At 31.0% G+C, this 12,429-nt stretch overlaps 1 protein-coding gene and 1 long non-coding RNA gene across 2 annotated transcripts; one reads left to right on the plus strand and one right to left on the minus strand.

Moving 5' to 3' along the window:
• Positions 1-315: 315 nt before the first annotated feature.
• On the minus strand, positions 316-2,234 carry LOC146930389 (uncharacterized). The gene is made up of 2 exons (XR_015006361.1): positions 1,884-2,234; positions 316-1,787 (listed from the first exon to the last, which is right to left on the minus strand). It is a non-coding gene; the product is annotated as an uncharacterized LOC146930389 (long non-coding RNA).
• A 359-nt stretch (positions 2,235-2,593) lies between these two features.
• Positions 2,594-6,330, plus strand: LOC146930390 (uncharacterized). The gene is made up of 3 exons (XM_085701938.1): positions 2,594-3,199; positions 4,733-4,962; positions 5,824-6,330. The coding sequence occupies exons 1-3, from the start codon at positions 2,887-2,889 to the stop codon at positions 6,100-6,102; spliced, it is 822 nt and encodes a 273-aa protein (XP_085558064.1). The 5' UTR covers positions 2,594-2,886; the 3' UTR covers positions 6,103-6,330.
• The last annotated feature ends 6,099 nt before the right edge of the window (positions 6,331-12,429 follow it).

Below are 12,429 nucleotides of genomic sequence, written 5' to 3' on the forward strand. Positions count from 1 at the left end.
ACAATTGAATGTATTGTACAACAATTGAATGTATTGTACAACATAGGCTACCAGTTTTCATTTTTTTTTTCTTTTCGGTAATCCAACTTTTAAGTTTTATAATTTATCTCTCCCACCCTTTATTATTATTATTATTTTTAGACAAATGCTCATTTGTTAATTTTATTCTCTCTCTTCATCAAAGGAATTTGAGAAGCTCTCCTCTTCTAACAAACCCTAGCCGCCGGATTACTGTTCACAACCTCCATGATTAATTTCCGGCTGCCTTTGGCTGAACCACACTCATAATCTTGCCCTATTCTTTATCATCTATCATTCAGATCAAATAGATTTGTAAACTTCTCAACTACCACCTTCTTGGCTAGATCTCGGCCAACATAGACAACCTTTTGAAAAATCAATACCATAAAAAGACTCTCCTCCAACTCCTCTACAAAACCCACAAAAAAGATCATAATTTGAAACACTTTCCCCGTCGACCTCCACACCAGAAATTGCGACCTCCGCGCCTGAAATTGCAACCGCCGCTGTTATGGTATGAAACTGGGTTGGTGTCTTCATCAAGGTCAAGTTCTTTACATCTTATGTTTCCATTACATGCAACAACAACAACAGTTAAAAGATGAAATTGGATCTGATTCTCTTGTATTTTGAAAAGATGTAAGAATTTCTTATGTAGATCAAATAATCTTTTTCTATTGATGTTTTTTGACAATCCTTCTACTGGATTTTGATAAAAAAAATATATTTTTTCTGAAAATCCCAAATTTCGTTTCCAGCAAAAATGAAGACTTTTTTTTTCTTCCATAATATCAATAGAAAAACCATTTTTTCTGCAAATTTTGTTTTTTTTGACGTTGTTACAGAATGATGTAAACAGAAGAATTCTCTTTCTTTCTCTCTGTTTTTTTTTTTCTAAGTCTAAATGAGGACTGTTCTTTTTAGAATATATAAAGAATTTTCTCTTTCACAGTTGAATAATAAAAAAAACTCACATGTTGAATAATAAAAAATCACAGATCTGTGTATTTTAATAGCTTAATAGCAACAGGTTGTAAAAACAAATTAATGGAAGTGAAAATTGTAGACACAATTTACATCAGACAAAATTGTTGTCTATTTTGATGTTTGTACTCATCTTTATTTTCTTTTTCTTGTTCTTAATCCTTCATGGTTGTTTTTCATTTTTATTTATAAGCTATTTTTTTCTTATACAAAATAGTATAAACTTTATTTTTACTCAATTTTTTTTCTTTCAAAAATAATAATAAACTAAAGGAAGATTATGTAAGTTTAGAAGTATTTGAAAAAGATTGAACAAACACCATTGATACAAAATAGTATAAACTTTATTTTTACTCAATTTTTTTTCTTTCAAAAATAATAATAAACTAAAGGAAGATTATGCAAGTTTATAAGTATTTGAAAAAGATTGAACAAACACCATTGAATCATTGATACATTCGTTTTAGGTGATACATCCATTGAATCACCTTTCCTATCCATACTTACACATTTAAGTTTGTTGTTCTCCATCTTTGTTTTCTTTTTTCCCTTTTTTCTCTTTTCTTTGTTTGTAGTTTGATAAAGAGAAATGAACTCCATTCAACTTTCCTGCAACATTTCTAGATCAAAAAATTGTAGTTGAATGTAAATACAAATATTGAAAAGGTACATGTTAGATAAAGAAAAGAGAAAAGAGTAAATTTTAGACACTTTAAACATCAAATGAACTTGTAGATCTGAAAAGTTGTTCATAATATTTTTTTTGCAACACTTCAAGTTTCCTGCAAAATCCAATTGAAGAGAAGGTAAAGATTAGAAAGTTTGGAAAGAAAAGGACATCAAGAAGAAGAAGAAAGAAGAGTTGTTGTTGTTGTTACCTTACATTTCGTTTCATTTCCTGCAAAATAAGAAATAGATTATTAAACATTAAACATAGATAAGAAAAAGTGAGAGAGAAGAAAAATGAAAGAAGATATCTAATGAAAGAAGAGATCCGTAGAAGTATTAACTTTTATAGAAAAGGGTATTGAAATTTGAAATTCAAATGTAAGAATTTGCCCCCCAAAATGACCTTTCTCTTCATAAAGCAAATTTGAAAATACCAGATGCCATATGTCAAGCAGAAGAGCTGTCCACTTGTCAAGCAAAGCCGCTGCCAAATGGCACTCACACACGCTGCCAGAGGTCAAGCTGTGGTTGAGCGTGCACTACTTTCTTATATTATAGTAGATGTAAGAATGACCCAACATAAACATTGTTCACATTTTTTAACTCGAGATCCAAAGACAAATACACTTTTAAATGTCCGTAGTAGTACGTCAGTAGTTTTATTTTTTCCTTTTTTATCAAATAGTTTAATGTTAGAATTCATTTTTTAAAAGAGAAATGATATTTTGACAACCACTTTTTGACAACTTTTGGACAACTTTCTCTCTCATACTCACATGATGTTGTTATTCTCTCTCTTCCTTTTTCTCTCTCCATTGTTTTTGACCAATAAGAAGTGAGAAAAACAAGGTTGTCAACAAAGTTGTCATCAAATGGATGTCAAAATATCATTACTCTATCCAAAAAGGGTAGCATCAATTTTTGAGTAAGGAGATCAAGATCTTTATTCCTCAACAACATGATATTTGTCGTTAAAGACATTATTTAAAGCAGTCATAGTCTAACGTCCTTCTTGTCTTTTAAGACATACAATGAATATGAATTTACTTACAACTTCATGGTAGTTGCCACCAACACCAAATCAATCATCCTTCACCACATTCCATTCCCCGAAATTTCCCATTTCCCATTTCCATAAATCATCATAAAACCCCATTCTCAACATTCATTCATTTCTCACATTCACTTCATCTTCTTCAAAATCAATTCAACATGGCAAAGCAACTAGAACCATGGCACGACCTCGCCGGCAAAGTTGTCCTTGTCACCGGCGCATCAGCAGGGATCGGACGTGATTTCTGCCTTGATCTGGCTCGTGCTGGATGTCTTGTAATCGCGGCGGCTCGTCGTGTAGATCGTTTACAGTCATTGTGTGATGAAATCAATGGAAAGGAGGGAAGTCTCCGTGCAGTTGCGGTGGAGCTTGATGTGGCGGCTGATGGTGGAGCTATAGAGAAGTATGTGCAGAAGGCGTGGGAGGCTTTTGGACATATTGATGCGTTGATCAATAATGCCGGTGTTAGAGGTAATTTGAATTTTAACGTTTAAATCTACCAAGTACGAACACTCTTTAGATTAGACGTGTCTAACACCAATACGACACTCACTGATACATATAATTATACCGGATTATATGATTTTCTCGAATTATTAGTGATATCAGCATGTCAGTGTCCATGTCGTGTCTAATATTTGTAGCAAGTCAGTGTCCATGTCGTGTCTAATATCTATGTGCATGCTTTATAGATTTCGATGATGTTTACGTTGATTAATTTATATTTAAATATGATTTTGTTTCACTAAATTAATTTTTTTTTGTCACAAAAATATTGTTGTTTTTTAGTTGATTCAAAAAGTTGATGATGGCTCTTGTTGAAGAAAAAATAAAGTTTATGATGATTTATTGTTTGTGTGAAGGAATCGTTCTTTATTTGAGATGTGGTACCAAGCGGTGCAATATTGAAAAGGGAAAAAAATGTGTGACACAAAATAAAAGTTATTAAAGTTTATACTATTTTCTTTTTTGAATCATAAAGTTTAATACTACTTTTTTTTAATCATAAGTTTATACTACTTTGTCCCCTACATACGTAGCAAAACTCTGTTTTTATTTTCTTTCAAAAAAAAAAACTCTGTTTTTATTTTTTTCTTTCTAAATTACTTTTTTGTCCAATATTTCACTTTAATACCTTAAAAAATATTAGTTTTATTGTGATTCGCTATCGGTGTTGAACACTTTGGGTTCTTGAATTTATTTCATTTTATTTTGATCATTTAAATTTTAAACATTAGTCACTTTGGTATGATAAATTACAAACGCTAGACATTTTAATCCCTTATATTATAAGTATTAGACTATTTGATCCCTTAAGTTACTAGCATGTATATTTACAAAAAGGATCATAGTGTCTAACATTTACAACTTGATGAACTAAAGGGTCCAATATTTTCAAGTTAGGATCAAAGTATCTAATGTTGATAAATTAAGGTACCAAAATGGAATCAAAAGCACTTATGGGATTAAATTGTCTAATGTTTGTAACTCAGAGATCAAAGTGAAACGGAAAAAACTTAAATGCTAAATAAAACTTAAAAAATATTTCGAAGAACCAAAAATATATACTACTATAATTTAGCACTTTTCTTCGAATGATTGGTTAAATTCAGCAAAAACTTAAAGAACAAAAGTGTATGAAAAAAATATTGTAAGGTAATCAAAAGTAAAGTATTTCAAGCGTTTTTTATAAATAAGTTGTTTATATAGTCCAAGATAAAAGCATAAGATTAAACTATTTTCAAAAAATAATTTTTAAGTTGCTTCTGTAAGTTATTATAATTTTTTAAAATATAAGGCACCAACAGTTGATGCATCCACCATAAGCTATATCATCCAAAGTGACTGAAAGTGACTAATTGTAAAATAAAATATATAAAGATTGACCTTTCTCGACATATTTTATGCTCTCCACACCTCAATCAGAGGTTGAACCTTTGACCACATACACTTAAAATTATTAATAAATTTTTAACGTTTTTGATTTATTGTTGTGTTGTGTAGGAAATGTGAGTTCACCCTTGGAATTGACTGAGGAGGAATGGAACAATGTGTTTAAAACAAATATAAATGGTACATGGTTGGTGTCAAAATATGTATGCAAACTCATGCGTGATTCAAAGAGGAAAGGATCAATTATCAATATCTCTTCAATTGCTGGCATAGAGAGGGGGCAATTGCCCGGTGGAACTGCATATGCTTGTTCAAAGGCAGGTGTCAATATGCTCACAAAGGTAATTAGTCTTCAAATCAATTTTATAAATTAGACAGCCTATTTTCAATTTTATCTTTGTATTTTAAATTTGTTTTCATGTGACTTGGTGCAACTTGTAAAGTTATCGTCACATGACTGAAATGTTACGGGTTAAAGTTTTGGAAATAGTCTTGTGTAAAAAACTTTGTAAGGGTTTTCGGAATAGAGAATGTGATAAATGGATAATTGCAAATTGAATGTCAAATTAAACATTAATCCAAGGTTCCTTCATTTTAGGATCATTAGTCACGTGTCAATTTGCATCAACCAATTATGATATGACAAGTGTATTTCATATGCTATTTTGAATCATAACAAAAATATGGTAAAGTTGCGTACAATACACCAAATAATGGAACTTTTTTCCAGAATTTTTTTTCAGACCGTATATATACAGAAACTTTAGTGTATGGGGTTGTTGCCCTTTATTCTAATACTACTATTTGTTTTCTTTGGATGCCTTTTGGTCTTTTCAAGAAATTGGTAAAATGAAGAAGCTCACGGCCTTAATTCTTCTTGCCATGTGTGATGAATGAGATTATTTTAAGAGAAATGATATTTGTACAGCCATTTTATTACAATTTTTTGACAACTTTATCTTTCATATTCACATTATATCCTTATTCTCTCTCTTCATTTATCTCGCTCTATTGTTTTGGACCAATAAAAGAAAGAAAGTGAAAGTTATCATCAAAGTTGTCACAAATAGTTGTACATATATCATTACTTTTCTTTTAATAAAGTTGTGAATATTCATCAATTAAAATAATGTGTCAGAATTTAAATAATTAAGCAAAGACATACTGACATTGGTTAGTATTTTTGTAATAAAAATTGACAGGTGATGGCATTGGAATTGGGGGCACACAAAATAAGAGTGAATTCAATATCACCAGGACTTTTCAAATCTGAAATTACTGAAAATTTGATGAAGAAAGATTGGCTAAACAATGTAGCCATGAGAACAGTGCCATTAAGAGAATGGGGCACTTCAAATCCAGCATTAACATCAATTGCTCGCTACTTAATTCATGATTCTTCTGAATATGTGACGGGAAATATATTTATTGCTGATGCTGGTGCTACCTTACCAGGCTTTCCTATTTATTCCTCACTATGAATACTTGATATGATACACTTTGCAATGGCAAAAAATATTATGAGTGAAACTTGGTTTCACCATTTTTTTCCTGAACATGAGTTAAGATGTTCTCATGGTTACTAATCTACAGGAAATATGTTATTTTTGCTCTTCTCATTGCATTATTAATTACAATTGATGTATAAGATGGGACATTGTTTATGAGAATTTTTGAAAAGAAATGGATAATTGTGATTTTTGTGTCAATTTTAGAATAGATCAAAATTATATATAAGAGCTCAACTGTGATTTATATATAACTCATTTTCAGCTAATCAGAATCATCACCTAACAACCTTCATGAACTCCTATGATGCTACTCATAAAATATAAGAATTGAATTCCATGCTGTAACTGCATGAAACTGGCGGTGTGAATTGGACCGTCTGATCTCAAATAATGGCGGTGTGACCACAGGAGATCTAGATCCTAAAATATTGAGGTTACAACTATATATATATATATATATATATATATATATATATATATATATATATATATATATATATATAGGGTTTTGTTACAAACCCCCCTTTGGTGGTGTCTTTTAACAAGTCACACCTTAAGGTGTGATTTTCACTTTTTAGTTATAATTTTGTTAAAAGACACCTTCATAAAAGTAAGTTGGTGTCTTTTCGCAAATGCTCACAGAGTAACTTGATAAAAGACACTTCATAAAATGTGTCTTCTATCATAACCCATATATATATATATATAGAGGCCATATCAAGTGAGAGGAGGTTTTATTGTGAGAGATGAGAGGCTTAAATCATGACCCTTGGATTAATCTTTACTGTAGTGCTTATTTTCTATACTTGCAGCGTAGTATCTTTTCAGCTTCTTCCTCCATCCATCATTCCAGTCCGCGTCTTCTCTCATCACTTAAGAAAAAATTACAGAAATATTTCTTTCGATCTAATTACTCTTTTCAAGTTCTATAGTGATGTATTAACACTATTATTATTTTTATATAAAAGATTCACTGTTTTGGAATCAAACTACTAAAGAATTATTCAAAATTGGGATAGAATTTGGAATTAAACAAAGTTAATGACTTGGTTATATTCAACGTTCAATTCTAAATTGAAACCTGTAAAGATTACTTGAGCACAAATGAGAAACATGAAGAATTGAAAAAAGAAGGATAATTCAATCCCTAATTGTAAAGATGGAATAATTTGGAAAATCACCAAATTGTCTCACGGTGGCATTGAGATAAGCGGTGGAAGAAGCCAAGAAGAGGATTGAGAACTTTCTTCACTGTTGTGAGTTGCCACTTGCGATGCGATAAAGCGGTGAAGGAAGGAGATGACAGAATGGGAATTGGGAGAAACTGAGAAAAAAGGATATTCGCGTACGGAAAAGAGAGACATGTACAAATTTGATCTGATCCGTTGATGTTAATCCAAAGGTCATAATTTAACCCTCTCATCTCTCACAATAAAAACCCTCTCATTTGATATGCCCTATATATAATACAGCTCTTAATACAGCTCTTTGCTCTTCTGGGAAAACTAATACAGTTAAATGCATGCGAGTTATACTTGTAATTAAAGAGTTAGTTTCAATTTCGAAACTGAAATAATTTCTAGGTACAAAATTAATGATATAAATACTAAAACTTATAAACATGATTTCATTTATGATAAACTTAAAACTTACAATAATAGAAAGTTTTACAAACTTTAAAACTTGGAACTTAAAAAACTTAAACTTACAAGAGATTCAGAGCTCAGGGATCTAAGAATGCTTGCAGAGGATTATGCTTGCAAACTTCGAATGCCTTTGCAACTGAAAGACTTTCCTAATATATAGGCTAGAGTGAAGTCCGGACTTCAAAATTATACACCGGATTTGAAAATATAATACATGGCCGACACTGGTAAAACAAATAACGTGGCCGACAAAGTTATTTGGCTAAATAGTAAAACATAATGGTCGACATGACCTGTAATCAATACAAAACGACAACTAACTTTTAATAAAGCAAAAGTAATATTCGCAACAATAATTATGACCAGCTTTAATCAATAATTCCATAGCAATCGTCTTCATTTTCTTGTAATTGTTCTTCTGTGGCTGATTCACTGTCACTTCCAGACACAGTAGACATCGCTTCATGTAATTTTTCTAAGAATTTATTAGGATCAGAAGTAGATGATAGTGAAGCAATTAATTTTGATTTAGTAGCTAGAAATGCAGATTCTTCTGGGACAGATACTCCTCTACATTTGTTGGGGTTAGCTTTAAACCATTCATCTAATACCTTGGTGTTTAAAAGGGCTGGATTGAACTTAACCCACCATTTAATTCTAATTTTCTTTACTAACTCTTGTCCAGTACATTCGGGCCAAATTTGCTGGGTGGCAAAGGACCACGCGGTAATCCAGGTAATTCCAAAAACAGCACAAAAAGCCAAAAGACTTTTATGTTTGGGGCAAGTAGTTGCTTGTGAGAATCGCTCATAAGCTGATAGGGCATAATCAGGTAATATGGTTTTGTTAAGACCATAAACCTCAAACCATTGTACGAACCAATTGGGGAAGGATAATGAGATATTCTTGTTAAACCAAATAAACCAGGTATGTTCAAATGGTAGCAAGTGTAAGAAGGAACTCCAAGCATCCATATAATCAAAGTAATTGTAATGTTGTGGAGAAAAAACCCTAGAAAAGGATTTTTTAGTGTAAGGAGCCATTCCCCAATCTGATGGAGATAAGACTTTATTAATTTTGAATTTAGAAAATTTTATAGATGAATTCTCTTTTTGATGAGTCAGAATAATAGAGTCTGAATCAACTAAAATGAATTCATAATATTCTCTAGTTTTTGATAAATCTTTTGGTAGAAACCAAAAGCCTGGTGGAAAAATTTTTGAAGTAATTTGTAATAATGATGACCCTTCAGGGCAGTAATGAGATTCCAAAGGAATAATTGGCAGAGCAATATCTTTTGTAATAAAATTAGTCCTCTCCAAAGGAGGAGGAGAATAATAAGCTAATGGTGACCCAGATGACTTTTGTGAAGTCGTAATTCTCTGATTAAACTGTGATGGTGCGACCAGCACAGTTTGGGCTCCAGTTCCGGAGGAGGAACTAGGAGAAGAAATTTTTGATATGTAGGTAGGAGATGATCCTACTACAATCTGTTTATCTGCGGAGGGTAATGGAGGGCCATAAGAATCTTTTCTGGAGGTTTTATCTTTTGAACTCATGTTTTTCCCTGCAAGAATTCTCTTGTTAAAAAATCTGGTAAAGCGTTTTTAGTACCTTCAATATGCATAATTTCAAAATCAAAACATGCAAGTAATGCTTGCCATCTGGCAAAAATATGTTTAGAAACTAAATTTTTAACATCCTTTTGCAAAACACTTTTTGCTGATTTACAATCAGTTTTTAATACAAACGGTTTTGAAAATAGATCATCTTGAAATTTCATAATACATAAAACAATAGCTAAGATTTCTTTTTTAATAGTACTATAATTCAATTGAGGTCCAGTCCAAGTTCCGGAATAAAATCTAACAACTTGTTCCTTTTCTGAACTGGGTAAGACTTGCTTTAATATACCCCCAAATCCTAAATCTGAAGCATCGGTTTCTACTATTAGACTAGCATTAGGACAGGGAATCCCTAGACAAGGTAATCTTTTAACAATTTTCTTAAGATTAATAATACTAGTGGTCATGGTATCATCCCAAGCTGGAGGATTTTTCTTAAGTCTTTTAAATAAGGGGCCGCAAATAATTCTAAGATTGGGTATGAAATCAGACACATAATTAAGACATCCCAAAAATCTTTGTAATTGAGTTTTGTCGACGATCTTATCGGGGAATTTTGTGACAAATTCTAATGATCTACTAATAGGTGAATACATCTAAATATTCTTGTATTTCTTTTTTACAATAATTTAATTGTTGTTCACTCATATGTATAGGTCTAGCTTTAGTAGGTATATTAATTTCTTTAAAATTAGGTTCATAGGGTAGAGATACCGTATGTACTTTTCTTTTCCAGAAAGCGTTAGGTTGATCTGAACACAGATGTTTAATAAATTTTTCTTGTATATTTTTAATTATATCTTGAATCTTTTTAGATTCTAATTGTTCATCTATCCGTTTATAATGAATTTCTTTATTTATAAAATTAATTTGTTTTCTTTTTAAATCTATTTGATTTAATGCAGAAATATTATTTCTTTTTACTGAATTGATATCTTTTATTTTAGGTTGATGTATAAATTCAAATTTTACGGTTCTTCCTAAAGCTTCAGTAATTATTTCTTTGTCATTAACCATAAACGGATATAATAAAGTTAAAAAGGGTGTTCCTAAAATTATATTCTCTTTCATATCTTTAACTAATAAAAATGAAGTTTTATAACATATTTGGTCTTTACAAATTTTTGCATTAGACAATTTATATGCCACCTGCAATCTAGCCCCATTAGCCCCCGCAAGAACTTCCTTAGTTTTTTCGTAATATTGGGTAGGAATTAATCCTTCTTGAATACAATTTAAATCCGCACCAGAATCTATTAATGCATCTAATACATATGTATGATCATGGACTATTAATTCTATTTTAACGTGCCATTTATGGGATATAATTCTAGCGATATTGGCTATGTATCCTTCTTCATTTTTATTTTTAAATGAATTGGAGGTTTCTCCTTTCTGTTGTTGAGATAATATATAATGTCCTTGTAATTCTAAGAATTTTAATTCTAAATCATCACTTCTTTGCTTAAAATAGTTATCTGCTTCCTTTAATTGCTTAATTTCGTTTTTTAGGACTTTTATTTCTTCATTCAAATCTTTAATAGTAACCTCCTTAGGGGCTTCAAACATTTTCATAATTTCCTTAAATTCTATTTTGTGCACATCATTTTTATGAATATTATTGTCTTCTATAATATCTTTAATTTGTTTCATAAAAGCGGTTTTATTTTCAGAATCTTCCATTTTATCTAGAATAGTAATTAATTTATCAGCTTGACTATTAGTAAGTACATTAATCGTTTTAATACAATTATTACAATTACAAAAATCTAAACCAGAACATTCTTCTTCTGGTCGATCTTGAATGTTATCTTCCCAGGATTCTAATTGATTAAGATCTTCGAAATCAGATAGGGAGTTATTAGAATCCTTTTCTGAGGAATATTCTCCTACCGATTCTTCTTTATCAGATTCTAACATTAATTTTTGTAAAGTATTAACCAGACTTTCTTTTAATTCTTCTGAAATATCTAAGCTACTAATTTGCTTAATTTCTTTAACTCTACATTTATTAGAATAATGCCCAAATTTTCCACATTTATAACATTGAACCTCTTTAGTATTTTTAGATGATTTATGAGGTTTTTTGTAATTTTTTCCCGAACTTTTCTTGTTACTTTTATAATAATCTTGATTATCCTTCTCTTTAATAGTTTTGTAATGTTTGTGTTTATGAGAACTCCTTCTTTTAGAATTAGAGTTTTCTTTAGTTTTCTTACTGCTAGGGGCTCTTAAAGGAGGGGCCCCATATTGTTCGCAAAATGATCCCATTTCGCGTCTATTACTTCCTAATTCACTCTTAATTTTTCTTTGTATTTTAAAGTCGGTGCAAACCTGCATACCGGTTTCTATAACGTAATTAGAAATTTCTCCTAAAGTTAAATTATCATAAGGGATAGTCCCATTATAGGCTCTCTTAAGGTTTTCTTTTACTTTATCTGCAAATAATCTAGGTAATCCACCTATAAATCTTTCTTTCCAGTATGACATACCTCCGTCTGACCTAAGACATAATTTTGAAAGAAACATATCTCTATACCAACGATAATCAGACATAGTTGGACAATAAAGATTCATTAATTGATCAGAAGCTCTTTGTTGAAGTTTAAGAGGTTCTCCCACAAAGAATTTTGTAATTGAATAGAGGAGAGTAGTAACACAATTCCCTTCGTCAACACCATTCTCTGATTTTAAGGCCGTATCTATTATAGTTTTATCTTCTGGGGAAACTATGTTATCCCACCAACCTTTTAATTGACCAGTAAATCCCATAACTAACATATTCTTTGTGTTTTTATCCGAATTATTTTTAATTTTTAAAGCGGTTGCTGCCATGGTCATTTGTTGAATAACATCTAAAACATGTTGTTCAGACGCACCATCGATATTCCACTCGGTTATAGCTTGTCCGGAATACGAATTTTCGACAAAATTAAACCTTTCTTCAAATTGCACATCTGCAAATGAAGGGCGAGGATAAAAGTTTCTAGTCCTTGGCTGAGGACCAGGTCCTAATCTATTAATAC

Source organism: Medicago sativa, chromosome 4 (genome assembly GCF_051527215.1).
Source record: "Medicago sativa cultivar Bolivia chromosome 4, Bolivia_mono, whole genome shotgun sequence".
Lineage (NCBI taxonomy): Eukaryota > Viridiplantae > Streptophyta > Magnoliopsida > Fabales > Fabaceae > Medicago > Medicago sativa.